Genomic DNA, 15,967 nt, shown 5'->3' on the forward strand with positions numbered 1-15,967 from the left:
TCAGCATGTCATTTGAAAGAAAAAGGGGATTTGTTATGACAGTCAATTATGTATGTAAGAATGGTCGGTACCTTGTTTCGGTATAGCGCCTTGGCAACGGTCACGCGATCATACTCCACCAAACACGATCACTACAGGATGACAGGTCGACTTGTACATGCACAATATATTGTTTCCTTTTGATACCTAGCCGACGAAAAGCCATGCAGTACTCGCGGTATCGACGGAATTACTTCTTTAGTGTTGCTTTGCGTACTAATAGATCTGCGCTTCCAAATTAGTGTGCTACGAAATACGCACCTTTCTTGTTCCTGCTGATCACTGTGTTCAATTGCCTTCCCGGTCTTTCCACTATGACAGCGAAAAGACCAGTCGAGATAGGAGGCAAAGGGCTTCGTGCCCCGACGCAGCATTGTCTCTTGAATAATTACCCATACGTATTGTCGGCGCCGAGAGTAAATCGAGGATGGTCGAGGGGCGCGAGATTAGGTTAGCGGCAGGTGGGGACAGGACTCCTTCCAGAAGGCATGCGGGTCAGGCTTGGCAGACAGGGGACAGGGAGTGGGAGACGTGGGAGGCGTGGGAACCTGGCATTCTGGATTCTGACGTGCATCGCAGCAGAATACCACAGAGGTATTCTACAGCCCTGCGACCACTTTGGACAAGGTCTTCCTGCGACTGGCAGCCCCAAAATCGCCGCCTCCTCTGTCTACGTCCGGATCGTCCGTTCCATCACGCCATCGTTCCATCCGCTCCCGCGAGCTAGCCCACCCGTCCCGAATCCACTGCCGCCGCGCACTTTCACACTCGCCCACGACGCCCTCGATGCCATCCCTCTCGTAGCCCTGCGCTCCCCTCGATTATGTTTGCCCATACGAGGCTCCTGAACCCTCAGCACATGGCGTGTACTCGCGACCAAACATCCCAATAACACTCGAGCCGGTCAATGGCCCCCGGCTGAAGAACCACAATGGCCCTACCCACTCTTCAGTTCCTCGCGGGGCTCCTGCTCCTGATATACCTCCTCTCCTTTGTTCTTTTCGCCTTTATACGCATCGCCACAGGCGTCTCTATCCAACGGCTTGGCCTCAGAGGCTTGCGACGCATCGCTTTTACCCCCAAAGATGGTCTGCGCATCGAGATTCGTGGCCTCGGCTTTAGCCTCCACCGGCCCACCTTTGCCCAGCCAACCATTGCCAGCATTGTCTTGGATGAGCTCAAAGTGACTGTTGACCTGAAAGCGCTTGGTGACAGGCCACGGAAGAGGGCGGGTTGGACACAGTGGACCAACGGGACTACGAATACGGGCAAGAATGGCCACCCCCCCTCCGACGAAGCCACCCCTAGCGATACGACCGACGACGAGACACCAAGAAGCCAGACGTGGAAGCGGTTGATGGATGCCAAGGAGAAGATCAAGCGTCTGCATCGTAACATTCATTGGCTGTGCCAGGTCGATTTGGTAGCCAATGCGTCCTCTCTTGTCATTGTCGACGTAGGATCGGTACACGTTGGGGGCTTGCACTTGGCTGTCGACACAAGGCGCAAGACTGTCGACCGCAATCGGCTCTTCAACCACCATAAAGCCAAGCCCGACCGAGAACAAAGACCTGCTGAGTGGCTCTTGACTGCTCGCAGTATACTCTTTACGCCCGAGGGCAGAGAATCAACAGAGTTGCTCGATGGCTTCACCCTGAACATCCATGGCTTCCTTAAGAAGGAGCTTGAAGGTCTGCGTGATGCCTCCATCGCTCTCAAACTCGGCCGTCTCAACATCCCGTACGACGATATCAAGCTGTGCGTGGACAGAGCCCAAAAGTGTCGCGCCACTACCGCCCAGAAGCCGTCCCGTGTTAGTCCCACAGACACTGCCCTCATGCATGTTGCCGAAGAGAGCGATAGCCCTGGCAACCACGAAGAAACGCTGGCCCGTACCGTTTCTGACTCTCGTGAGTTTGCCAGCTCCATTCTTCGCGGCATACACGAGTTTCAGTTCGCCGTTGGCTTCCTCGGCCTTACAAAACAGATTGAGACTGGCCAAAAATCAGAGCCTCCTGTCTATCTCAACCTGTCCATGAAAGAAGTTGGCATGGACCTGCTTCGCTTAGACCCTCGCAGCCCTGCACATCGCATGTACTTTTCTCCCAATGACATTGCACATCAAGCTCTTCTTGCTGCCATATCCATATCCGTCGGCATCGACAATACTGACGGTCAGTGTGATCGTCTTCTCTACGTTCCCATGGCGACGACTACGCTGAACACAACTCTACCTTCTAAAACCATCCATTTCTCCAATGACAAGGATAGCGCAGAGCGCAATACCAATATTTTATTTGCTAATCTAGTCGTCACGTCCCCATCGCTGGACCTTGACCCTAAACATCTCCCGCTCCTTGTGGCTATTTTCCACAACTACGAGTCACGTCGAAAGCCGCAAAAAGTGAGGAGTCGCAAGCCCTTCTTGTTCCGTCGTCTTCTACCAAAAGCGAACATCAAAATTTCGATTCACGAGCCCGTCATTCGGGTCACTCTTCCACCGATGGACGTCAGTAAGCGCGACACTGACGAGTTCGACCTTCTCATCTCAGCGTCATCTTCCATATCTTTGGACATGGAGTCATCCCATGCCGCAGGCGGTGACTTGCACTATGCGCTCAGCTCAACTTTCCGCATGAATGCACAGCAGTTGTATTATCAAACAGCCGCTGTCGAGAAACATGACTTGCTGTTGACCGACTATCTTGAAGTGAAGGTACAAATGAGCGCTGCTCCGGACCCAGTGGTGGAAGTATGGGGCACTGCGCAAACATTCTCTCTCTATTTAGTCCGGCCTGAAATCAGTGAAGGACTGCGCCAGATCGTCACACAGATGCAGAAAAACATGGGCCGCAGGCGTAACGGACTCAAGCAGAGAGAAATGAACGTGCTGCGAAGGTTGCCCATGTGGATGGCTTATGTGCATCTCCAAGGATCAGACTTCAATGTCGAAGTAGCCGGTGTAGATCCCGCGGTATCTAAACACAGCCGTGGAGTTGCTCTGCATCTGGAATCGTGGACAGCAGAGTACAAGCAAGATCGAGGAGATGAAACGGATCTCAAGCCTATAAGACGGCGTGCTCCAAGTCGAACAATCAATCGAGATGATCATATACTTAGATCGCCTCCTGCTACCCCGAAATCACCCAAGAGAACTTCGGGCAACCCAACTGATGGCAGACGTGTTGCTATACACTTCAACGGCTTGGAAGGAGTCGTCATCGAAGAAGACGACCAATCGGAACAGGAGCCAACATTGTCATTACCCCAGATGGAGATTGCTTTCAACACTCTCTCTGACAAGCAAGGCCCGATTTTCCACGTTCATACGTATTGTCAAAGCTTGTTTCTGCAGTACTCCTTGTACCGTCACTTCGCTTTGTGCATGGCGATACAAGTGCTACAGCAGTCCTTCGATCTGGGTGGGTCAAAGAAGGCGGCAGAGCCTACTACGCCTTTAGGATCACCGCGGCATCTGTCCGTGCCCTCCCTCGGTGACGATCTCATCGATCCCATGAATAAAATCAACCGCGAGATCGTAACGGTTGACATCAAAACTCACTTCCTCCAAATCAAAGCGGATATGCCTGCCGATCCACCTCTAATGCTTCAAGTTTATGGATTAGAAGCAGGCAAGCATCGCTGGTCGAGTCCATTCCTCAGGTCGCGCCTGGTACGACTCTTCGCTGAGAATCCAGCCATCAAGAAGGTTTGGAGTCGAATTATCAGTGTCAAGTCATTACGTATGGACTATCGACAGTCGAAGCTGAGATATGGTCATACTGTCACGGATGAGAAATTATTTGACATTGCAACGGACGCAATTAGGATGGGCGTGCCTCATCAGCTGGTCATGCACAACGTCTTTGACAATATCGCTAATGTCATGAAGACTGGCAAGCAACTGCACCACCGCTTCAGGACTGGTACCAACGAATACGTTCTGGAGAAAGAAGCTGAAGGGCCCAAGGTGGTGCCAAAGATCTCACTACGCAGCCGTGCGGTACTATTCGAGCTAGAGGACAATGCTTTTGAATGGAAACTCGGCACCATATACCGCATTGGGCTGATGGAGCAGAAACAGAGGCTTGCTCGCGAGCATGCTTTTGACTTGAAAGTACGAAAGTTGCAGGAAGAGCAACGCGGCAACTCGCGTTACCGTGCAAAGTCATCCCACGACCCTTCAAGAGGCAAGTTGAAGAAGAAAGAAAAGGACCTAAGGTTCCACCGGCGCACCAAGAGTGCAGAGTCCAACGCCAGCAGTTCGCCAGAGCGCGGTCGTTCAGATCATCCCATGCGATATAACAAAGACGGCTTTAGTGGATTGAGTGGCTCACACAGAACCTCCATCCAAGATGCTCGTATAAAGCTCAATCGTTTGAATGCCCAGACCTGGAAGAAGCGCATCGACTCTGCAATGTCGGGTGAGCACCGGGCAATGAATGACCTTCGCTCAACGTTCTGGGGCTTGGACGAGTTGCCCGACGACATTGAACAAAAGGAAACCATCCTAGCTGTTCCTCAACGCCCCGCTCTCATGTCGCTAGCTGTGAGTGACTTGGAGATTATTATTGACAAGCCCTCTTTCCCCATATCAGAGTACCCTCGCTTCTTGAACCGGGTTGGCAAAGGCATGCCATTCGATACACAGTATGCTTTGTTGATACCAATGCATGTACAACTCCAAATGGGGGAAGCCAAAATAAACCTCCGAGACTACCCACTGCCTTTGATACACTTCCCAGCCATCGGAAACATACAATCATCACGCCTCCCGAGCGTGTCGATGAGAACAGATTTTGTGATTGCTGAGGAGTTCCGGGATATCGAATCTTCACGTGTCAGTCGAGTTGTTGTTGTACCACCAGAGCGGAACTCAGCAGGAGAGCTTACGGGTGGCTATGCAGTCGATGTTCGCCGCACTGTGGCGCCTGTGAAGACCTACTCTGACATGGCGATTGACATCAATTCTGCATACCCAACCAGGATCACCTGGGGAACATCGTATCAGCCTGCAATTCAGGACATGATGCAAATCATCGAAAACTTCACGAAACCTCCCGTGGATCCTTCAGAACGTGTTGGATTCTGGGACAAGATCAGATTAACGTTTCATTCTCGAATCAATGTCTCGTGGAAAGGCGATGGGGATGTACATCTCATTCTCAAAGGTTCGCGGGATCCGTACATGGTCACTGGCCATGGTGCAGGTTTTGTCATGTGCTGGCAGAACGACGTTCAGCTCAGCCTGGCCGAAGACGAAGACCCAAGAAACTTCATGGTTGTCAAGAGCGGAGGTTACGTACTTGCCATTCCAGACCTGACCCATTATGCTCGCCAGGAGACCGAGGCTGAAACTAATGTCCGTCCGGATACAGCCTCGAGTGCCTCCAGTCAAAAGCAACGAGCTGTTTTTAAGAAAACAGTCATGAAACTGAATGGTAACGTGCGATGGGTTGCAGGATTGGTCTTCGAGCGCAACTTGGATGACGGCGAACGCTCCTTCAAGTTCATACCTCATTACGAGGTCACTCTGAAGAATCCCGAGTATGCGAAGTCATCTGATGGAAAAGTAAAGATTGCATCGCTCCCTTTGGTAGAAAATACTAACAATTACTAGGAATATGATGCTTTCAGAGGCTTCCGTAGTCATCACATTCACATGTCCATCGCTATCGCCGCTCCCTTTGATCGAGAATGGTCCGTTGCTAACTTGGAGCCATCGAGGACCTACAACAGTGTCCATCTCTCTCCTCGTTTCTTCACGCATTTCTACAGCTGGTGGTCCATGTTCTCTGGAGCTATGTCATTGCCCGTACGTCAAGGCAAGCTTTGGCCCGGAGTGGAAAAGTCAAGCAAGAAGTTCGGGCGACACCTTGCGACCATCAAGTATAATCTGTTATTGTCGCCACTGTACATGAGCCACATATACAAGCACAAGGATATGGAGGACTACGGCGCAGGCGGTGTTTCCGCCACCGGACTCAAAGCTCGCCTGGACAGCTTCATGTTTGACTTGCATCAACGCCGAGAAGAGTTCCGGACCTTAGTTCAAGCACCGGAGGGTCAACAAAATAGTCGACAAAACCAAACTACTGGTATGCGAATAAACCAGGTCCAGCTTGACTTTATTCGAACAGACATCCGTGCCGTGTCTGCAAGTATTGCTGGAACTGGATCGGACGACTTGGACAATCTAGCCCCAGATGACTTCAGTAGTCACAATCAAGAAAACCTGACGGCCGACCTTTCAAAATTCAACATACCCGACAACGACCTTGGATGGGTGGACATGGACGACTTCATCGAACTGGGCTGGATCTTGCCTTCGCGTCGACACCCAGAAACGCAAATCCTACCGCTTGCATTTGCACCGCGCTTCACATACTTCCGCCAGACTGATCACAACAACAACATTTCCGGCGACGAGAATAGAAAAAGTGCCTTCGGAAACGAACCTACGCATCATTGCGTCATTTCAGCACGCAACGATCCACGGCGAGTACAGTGCCACTTGATTGAACAACGTATCGAGCGTGTGAAAGAGCAAATTGCTCACAATCAACGTACTGTCGATGATCAAGAGCTCAAACTTATACGCGTGACATCAGATGAGCAGGAAGAGACAAAACAACGCCTTGTGACACTAAAGAACCATACGCAATTCCTTCAGCGGAAACTTGAGTTCTTATCCACAATGCATGTGAGTCTGCTGGAGCGGTTAGGAGGAGTATCTTCGGATAGTACGGCCCGTGACCCGGAGGCAGACGGAGAAGACGAATACTTTGAGGCAGATGAAGATCCAGATGCCGCGGAAAGGAACAGCAAAGATTCCAATGTTCCTCCGAACCCGATCACCGACTCTACAAACGAGTTCAATAACCGGTTCATTATCCACAATATCCATTTGAAATGGAGCAACTCACTGCGAAACATCATCCTCCGGTATATCCATCAAGTCAGCCAGCGTCGCGGTTTTGTCTATTACATGTCTCGAAGGGCTGTAAAGTTTATCTTGGACGTTGTCGAAGAGCAAGAGAGAAATCGAGGACCATCAAATCGTTCGACTCAAGAGACTCCTGTGACCATGGAAACCGAAGCTGGCATGAACATTGATGAAGCCATTGCACAACTGCTGGATGACGGCAAGAAGTTTGTCAATGCCGATGAGGAAGACGCCAAAAACGAATCTCCTTCTGGAGCTGGAGCAGTGCCAGAAACCGTGCATGCCAACGCGTCCAAAACGGATGAAGATGTTGCAGACGACTATGTATCACAAAACTCTTATCTTGTGCGTCTCATCGCACCCCAGATACAGCTGCAAAGCGAAAAAGACACAAAATCTGCTGTCCTTGTTACGGCCAAGGGCATCCAACTCAAGGTTCTTTCGATCATGGACAAGGATCGAGTAATGGATGAAGTCTCTGGCCTTGTCCAGCGAAGATTCATTACTGCCATGGACAGCCTGCAGATCTTTGTGACGAATTCCAAGACGTTCAGTAGTACTGAAGACATTCACATGTACTCTGGAAGCAGCTATGGTTCACCTGCTGGCTCAGCATGGCCTCCATGGGTACCGTTTGAAGTCATGTTTGAGTTCCACACCAATCCGTTCGGTTTCCAGCGAGTCGTACAGCGTACCTCGGCCAGTATGCGATATGACAAGTACAATGCGTTGCGCCTGAAGTACAATGACGATATTTCAGCAGCTGATTCCGCATCGTCCACCGACCACGTGGAAAGCCGGATCGACCACCTCTGGGTAGACTTCCCACATGTCCGAGCGATGTGCGATTCGAGGCAATACTATGCCATGTATGTTATTGTGCTTGACCTCTTGCTGTACCGCGAGCCATTGGAAAAGACGCGCAATGAACGCCTTGAGAAGATTATGCTGGCATCGGATTTCACTGATCTTGCCGGTGCACCGAAATTGGTCATGGGTCTCCAGGAGCGTATTCAACAACTTGAGGAGATTAAGACTGTCTTCCAGATCCACGAAAAGTACTTGGACAAGCAGGGATGGGAAGACCGCATTGAAGTGGAGAAGGACCTGGCTGTATACGAGGATGAGCTGTTTTTCGTCATGAAAGCCATTACCACTGCACAGCGCAAGCAAGACGATCGTTCTCAGACGAGAGAGTCAACAGGTCTCTTGAGGATTTGTGTCGCAGCCTCTGACATCGTATGGCATCTTCTTCGCGAGGGCGCTGAGTCTCTGGCAGAGTTCCAACTCAAGAATGTGGTGTTTGATCGAACTGACAACAACGACGGGTCAAACGCAAACTCGATGGAGATTGAGCAGGTTCGTGGTCTCAACCTGCTACCGAACGCACTATACCCTGAGATGATCTCGCCCTTTTTGGAGAAAGACCAAAAGCTACCGGAAAACGCAAAATGTCTCAAGGTGTACCTTGTAGCCCTGGAATCGATTGCTGGAATACCTGTTGTAGAGCATTTCGAGGTTGAGCTTTATCCCCTCAAAGTCCAGTTGGAGTACCAAATAGGCAAGAAGCTACTTCAATACGTCTTCCCAACATCTGGAGACAGCGATATGACTACGCCTTCTCCTCTCTTGCTCAAACATACCCTGCCGATCCAGGATCAAGGGGATGATGACGACGTCCTTCTTTCAAGTGTACCTCATAACATGGGGGCATCGCTATCAACTGATGAAGGCGCCGTGGAGTCTCTCAAACGTCGCCTTACTCCGACGCTGCAACTGCCTGACCCCTCCCAGAAGGGTGATGTCAAAAAGAGAAGCCCACCAAAGAGACCCAGCAACCACTACTTCCGTTTCTTCCGAGACAATCCATCCCGTAGTGGAACCGAGTTCCGCCGGAACCTGCATCCAAACTCGGCGCTGAACATCCCCACGCCAGGCAGTAACTCTTCTTTGTCCTCCACCAGACCAAGCTCTGTCCGATCTGGCACGACTAACTCCAGCATAACATTGAACGAATCTGAGCGTAGTGGGAAACGCTTTGCACTCTACCGTACCGGCACTGGTATGAGTATGGGTATGGGTGAGAGGAAAGCCACCAAGAAGGAAGTCAGGAACGACGATTTGACAGAAATGATGAATCGTGCAAGTGAATTCATGACCTTTGCCTATATCAAGGTGCCATCCATGGTACTCTGTCTCTCGTACAAAGGCAAAAGTTCTCGCAACTTGGAAGACGTCCACGACCTTGTTTTCCGCATGCCCACAATAGAGTACCGCAACAAGACATGGTCGAACCTGGACCTCGTGACGCAACTCAAGAAGGACGTGTTACGTGCGCTCCTTTCACACGCAGGTACCATTGTCGGCAACAAGATATCGCACCACCGGCCCTCCGCCAAAGCGCAATCGCGCCTCCGCCAAATCGCAAACAGCAACACGCTCCTGACCTCTTCCCCTGACCAATCCGTCACAGATTCAAATTCGGCTCTTGATCAATCCCCCGGCGGCGCCTCCGACATCTCCTCGGACGACCGCATCGTCGGTCGCCGCTCTTTTGCCTCGGGCCGCGCAGGCAGCACCATCAGCACCGTCTCCGAAGAAGCCTCTTCTTACTTCTCCACCTCCAAACCACCTTCGACATCACAAGCCCGCTCCACCCACGGCTCCATCATGGGCGGCCTCTCAACCCACCACTCCCCCGCCGTTGACGTCGAAGACGGCCGCGCTTTTGCCGATGAGCTGTCGCGTGTAGACAATACGGAGCCGATCCATGCGAATTTGATACATAGTCTTAGTCGCCATATTGCGGGGGTTAGTTCACCGTTTGCGGGACATATGCGTGCTAGAGCAAATTCTGGGGCTGCGAGTACGAAGGCGGGGAGTGTGGCGACGGGGTTTAGTAGTGGAAAGGATAGGGAGGACGATGGTGGGGAGGAGGAGGTGATTGGCGGTGATGGACCGAGGACGAAGAAGGCAAAGGCGTTGGGGAAGAAGTTGCTTGGTAGGGGTGGATAGGTGTCGAAGTCGGGATTTCCTTCTCTTTTCTTTGAAAGTAAGTCTTTCCGACTTTCTTTTTTTTTCTGGTTCATAGCGTTTTACCTTCTTCTCTCTTCCTCTTTTCCAACTTAAGGGGCGAGACACGGGCGGGAGTGCGATGTGCAAGGTATATAGATTCGGTGGGGATGGGGGATACCATTCTTTTTTCTTTCTTTTTTCTTTTTTTCTGTATAAATCATTTAACTAGCAAGTCCCTCGTTGTACGTAGAACTGGGGGAAAATTCATCATCATGTCATCACGGTTCTGCTGTGTTAATCATTGAGGTTTCAGTTTTCTTTCAAAGGAAAGAGAAAAAGACAAGTAGGAGAGTTTTGAGCTTTTTTTTAATTTCATTGTTCTCTGTCTTGGAGGGTAGGATAAGGTATATAGATGGATTAGAAAAAGCTTGAAAAATGGCAATTTGATATCATAACTTCGATCCAGTGATTCGATTGTGATTAACTGACTACTCAAAGATTTGCTAACTAATTACATCTCTCACTACAACTCCCTCACGTCTTGATCGCCTCACGCTGGTTCTCCTTTTCCTTCTCTTTCTCCTTGTGCAATTCCGGATTAAGCGGATGCTTGGGATCATATCCGACTCTCTTCACGATACCTAGACCTTTTGTCCTTCCCTCACGGAAAAGAATGCGATCACCAACAGTGAGGTACTCCGGACGCTGGACGAATCGGAAAGCGACCTGAGCACGGTCACCGGTACGAATGTACTGGCGATCAATGTCGATGATGGCGCAGGTCTGGGAGACGGGTCCGACGTGGAGCATGGCTTGGTATTTTGTTTTGATAGTGGTTGCATGGGAGAGGATGAGAACTTCGGCAACGAATTCACGATAGACTTTGGGGTTGGGTAGGATGCCGGTAGTAGGGTCGGGTTTGTCGGGTTTATGGAGGACAACCATGCCTTTGCGGACGTCTTTTCGGCGGACGTTGCGGAGGGCGAGACTTGCTGATTGGCCGGCGGAGCATCCAGGGACTTGTATTCGTTTGCGCTCGATAGAACGTACTTTTGTAGTTTGAAATTGGCCGAGACTGTCTGGGCCAATTAGGACGGTGTCACCCGTGTGTATGACGCCAGACTTGACAACTCCTGACACAACGGTACCGACAAAGGGGACGGAGAATGTGTCATTGACGTGGAACTCGAGAGGCGCAGAGCTGTCGTAGTTGCCATGGTGAGGGAGTGCGTTAAGAAACATGCGAACTAGGTCAATATTGTGACCAGTAACGTTGGACACCTGGAAAATGGGACATATGCGGCTGGACACAAATTGGGTCGCAGTGTTTATGCACTCCTCTCTGTTCTTGACGAAGATGGGTATTTTGTGCGCACCAGGAGATTTGAGAATTTTCGTCAGTTGCGTTATGGTCTGCTCGAGAATCTGGGGCGGGCAGATATCGATTTTAGTGATGACAACCATGACTGGCACTTTCATAGCGAGTGCGATGCCGAGATGCTCCCTGTAGCGGTTAGTGAATGGAAACAAAAGAGCGCAAAGTAGACTTACTTGCTCATACCAACAAGCCCATTATTCGCTGCTATCATGAGCAAACAGTAGTTAGGCTCGCTCGACAACAGGCCAAACACCGTGGTGCGCAGGTACCGCTCATGGCCTGCGAGATCAGAAAAGCTAATGACTTTGGCCTGGGGATGTCAGAGCTGATTTGTGTGCGGTAACCGATAGAACCTACCGATCGCCGACCAATTTCCTCCCATGTGAGCTTTCGGCCGGGGACATTCGAGACGACTACCTCGCTCTTGCTATCGAAGCCCATAATCTCCATACCAACGGAGCTCGTACGACCACTCTCAATCTCGTGTTTATGTCGGAAGAGATTGACGCGTGCCTTTCCACGGCCATCATCGAGATCGCCTTTAACTAAGACACCCAACATGGTGCTTTTGCCAGCATCAACTGGGCGCTGTGAGCATTTGCGCAATTGAATCTGATCCGAACAACTCACCATTTCCTACAACAGCTATCCTTGTCTCAATTACATCGTCGACGCTCTCCGGCCGCTTGCGCAATATCATCTTGCCACTGCAGCCTGTGTCTTTGGCATCGCGTGGGCCGACTTCAACGTCACCACCAACGTTCCTTGTCAGGAGCATCTTGTAGTCGGCCTTGATCTGCTCACACACGATGCCTATTCTCTCCACTGCAGCATCCCAGACTTCTTTTGTAAAGCCCATTGAGTCGCCCGTGTCCTCCAATCCCACGTCAAACAGAACCTCGCCATGACCTTCAGCCAGGCGGTCCTTGATGTGCTCGGCGAGGGCGGCGACATTGTCCTCGGCAGGGTCGGAAAGAAGCGTCTTTAGGCGAATATGTGGTTTGCTGTCGTCAGAAAGACCCAATTCGTCCAAGACACTCAGCTCGTCGTGGTCGTCGAGAGTGGCGGGGGAAACGCCCGGGGGTCGTCGCAGCGCCTGTTGCTTCTCTACATAGTCTGCGAATTCGCTGAGGGCCTGTGGCGACAAGTCAGATTCCGCGCATAAGTCGCAGGATGGCTACGCACCGATTCGCCCTTGCGCCGCTCTGCTGGGCTCTGTTTGGGCTCGTGCCTTGAAGCCATTGGATATGTGGGGATAGTGATAGTAGTGGATGGTGGAGTGATCGTAGTCGATGTCAGGTTGTGTTGTGTAGTATGCAAAGGGTTCGCCGTATTAACAAGACGGTTGATAATCGCGATATGCGGGTCGAGAGTCGAAGTTCCATGAGTCGTTGTGCCGTGAGGATTGAAGGGTGGCGTGTGCTGGATGACGCTGGAAAGTGCATGATGCTAGGAAATCCGGGGGCGGACGGGCACTTAAGCTGCTATCGATAGAGGCCATGACGCTGACACCCGCCCATTGACTCACCCTCCGCCCTCAACGCCACCCGTAAGGCTACCAACGCTGTGATCTTCATCGCAGTCATACACACTAGAGTTGCGCCCTCAATGGATTGCGGATCCTGGTCGTGATCCAGACTCCAGACTCTGGCCACCGCCAAGAAGGGCGTAAACACGAACACGACACGACACGACCTTCACCGCTAGCAGCTGAGGCATATGCCTATCACGGCATCACGACGACATGGGAAAGAACGAGTCATGTGACGTGTTGGTCAATCTAATCTTACATATTGCCTATATACAACCCCATTGACTCCTTATGAGGCCATCGCCGTGGCTGTGACCCCCCGCTCGCCGCAGTATTTGGCTACTTCTTTCTGCAATGTCTCGCGCTGGTTGTTGGCAACCTCCATAATATCACTGACACCATTGACCGCCTTGCAGTACTCAAACGTATCTGCCATCTGCATGAGAACCGCCGTGAGCTGGTTTGGCAGCCACTATCACCAGTCAGCAAACATCCAAGTACAAACGGGGACAACAACTTACTGTTACAATCGGACTACCACCTGTGGCAGTGGGGTGCGATGTGTGCTTGAGAATATACTCGCGTGTGAAGCACCAGTGCCGCCAGCGGAAGTCGCGGACCTGGTCGAGAGCTTGAAGATAGAGTGCGGCTGAGATGGAGTCACCCTTTGCGAACTCCCGTACCCCGGCTTCTTCGGCGGAGTCACGCACCGCCTCAAGAAACTCGCGATGGTTGCCAGGGCGGTACTGGCGAAAGTCCCGAAGAATATCCGTTAGAGGTGTCTCCGGCATCTGCACTTGCAGCAGATTGTCACACATGGGGATCATGCTGTCGTTGGCTCCAGACTCGCCGCGGAAGGACATTGGCTCTTCGCTCACACCTTCATAGATGACTCCGTTGGGGAACATGGACTGCGATGTGATGCCAAAGATGAATGTGCGGAAGTTTGTGTAGCCTTGAGGTTTGCTGCGATTCCACATTGCTACCATTGTCAGAAACCCATAGTTCAGTTAGAGTGTGTCACTTACTGTTCATGACCCCGTTGACTTTGCTCAGTCCATTGACGAGCGTTCGCAGGCCGTCGTTGAAGGCCTCTCGATCACGCGCCATGCAGCTCTCAATCATATCCGCAGCCCCCTTGACAAGGGCACCAGACTCCTTGACCATGGCAATGTGGACGAGAACGAAACCAGCTTCTGATGAGGTAGGGTCTAAGCCGTGCTCAAAAGCACGAATCAACCGTAGGTTGTCATACTCAAGACCACGAGAAGGATCTTCGAGGCGGTAGTTGAAGAGGGCATATGAGCCTGCATATTCCATGAAGGGCTTGAAGCCAGCACTACACTCTTGCATCAGTCACAAATACAAGAGGATTCAGACAAGAAAGGTCAACTTACATTTCAGCTACTTTGACAATGGGCAGAGCAATGCATCTCGGCAGCGACTGGCGACCCAGGCCATATGGTTCACCCCTGACATGCCTCTCATGGCAAGGCTCGAACAGGTAGGCAGAGGCCAAGAAGGAATAGTCTCGGTACAGAGCGTTCATGACAACAAGGTCATCGCGATACTTTTCAACCTCCGGAGTGAGGTCAGGTAGCTCCTTGAGCAGGGTCTCGCCAAAGGTGAAGTTGGCGAGGAGACCCGGCTCCCCTGACAGTGTCTTGATAGGCATGCGTTGCAAGAGCGACTCAAGAGGAGCAAACTCTTTTGGAAGCTCTACAACAGGCTCTTGCCGAGGAAGGAAGCCTCGTGTTGTTGACACCATGAAGGCAGGGAGAGAGTGGTCCTCAGGACGGGTGTCCTTGAGGACAGGAAAGTCAAAAGTGGGAGACATGATGACCAAGACAAGAGATAATGAAGGCAAAAAGATGTTCGGGATGGACAGGCGTCAGTCACAAAAGAGCTAGACCGAGAGCCGATGGTTGTTGTTGGTGCCGAAGAGAAAACATGTCGAAAGGCGGGCTCAACGCACGCTTATATCTCGTGGCCGGAATCAAAACCGGCCACGGAAACGTACCGGCCTCACCAAGATAAGAAGTACGTAATGACTGGATCACTTGCCTCCATTTGCAGACTTTGACCCGGAAACTATCTCTACTGCCCGCCTGAGTTTCCCCATGTTCCCCAGAGCACCCGAGTCCAATTTTCCATGGTCAGCTCGTCGTCGCCAAGACATGGAGATGTTGGAGAGGAGGGTCGGGGCGGCAATGAGGCTATGGCTACATCTCGTAGAGACAAGAGGAAGAGACTGCTTCAGAGATTTTTTATTTGAAGAAAAATATTAATATTGAATAGAGGGGCGCGAGTGATGGCGCAGTATTGATCGCATTCACTGTCTTCGCGATGCAGCCCAAAGACTTAGGAGATGAATCAAAGAGCATCATACATCCAACTCAGCAGTCATTTCCATACACTTTCAAGTACGTAATTTTCCATACCACACGCATCTTTCATTAATTTTCATCACCGCCCTCTCATCCCCATCAAACAACACACCTTTCTGCCCTCTCTCCAACTCCAACCCCATCGGCCCGACTCTTACTAACCAAATCCACACCGCACCCACTCCCTTCTCCCCTCCAAAAAGAATAATCGCAAAACCAATACCTCGCATCACAGATCATACCTGCATCTACTTGGTTTCAATAGTGAAACCAAAACCGCTCCCGGTCGAACTTCCGACCCCGTGATATGGTAATAGGTTGATAGGGCGGCTTCGTCGGCAGCGCAGCCAACCAGCGTCGCGCCGAAGAGACCCCGCAAGTGCGCGCGCTCGACTTCCGGCCTCTGGCGGGCCGGGGGATGTAATTCCGGCCTTGTTATCTAGAATGGCTCACCGCTTGATTGGTTGGTTTTGATGTTAGGCTGGGGGTTTTTTTTGGTTGGTAATGGCTTGGTTTAGGGTTGTTGTGGTTGATGATGATGGATATTGTGTGTGTGGTGTTTGGGGTATGGGCTTTGTGGGGTTTAATTGTACGGAGAGGGTTGGATGAGGATATATGAACAATGTGGTGAAGAAGGTGGGGGAGTGCTGGTGATGAGATGAGATGGGTAG

General features: G+C 51.2%; 2 protein-coding genes across 2 annotated transcripts; one reads left to right on the forward strand and one right to left on the reverse strand.

Annotated features, from left to right (window-relative positions):
* Window positions 1-970: 970 nt before the first annotated feature.
* On the forward strand, window positions 971-10,000 carry COCVIDRAFT_84368 (hypothetical protein; the record flags this gene model as incomplete). The annotated part of the gene is made up of 2 exons (XM_014706848.1): window positions 971-5,401; window positions 5,660-10,000. The coding sequence occupies 2 exons, from the start codon at window positions 971-973 to the stop codon at window positions 9,998-10,000; spliced, it is 8,772 nt and encodes a 2,923-aa protein (XP_014562334.1).
* Window positions 10,001-10,534: 534 nt separating this feature from the next.
* Window positions 10,535-14,746, reverse strand: COCVIDRAFT_32777 (hypothetical protein; the record flags this gene model as incomplete). Its single annotated transcript, XM_014706849.1, has 9 exons — window positions 10,535-11,504; window positions 11,552-11,688; window positions 11,736-11,959; window positions 12,009-12,513; window positions 12,564-12,800; window positions 13,226-13,381; window positions 13,431-13,891; window positions 13,938-14,248; window positions 14,307-14,746. 9 exons carry the CDS (start codon window positions 14,744-14,746, stop codon window positions 10,535-10,537), a joined length of 3,441 nt encoding a protein of 1,146 aa, XP_014562335.1.
* Between the last annotated feature and the right edge of the window lie 1,221 nt (window positions 14,747-15,967).

The sequence above is a fragment of the Bipolaris victoriae genome (genome assembly GCF_000527765.1).
Source record: "Bipolaris victoriae FI3 unplaced genomic scaffold scaffold_1, whole genome shotgun sequence".
In the NCBI taxonomy this organism is placed as follows: domain Eukaryota; kingdom Fungi; phylum Ascomycota; class Dothideomycetes; order Pleosporales; family Pleosporaceae; genus Bipolaris; species Bipolaris victoriae.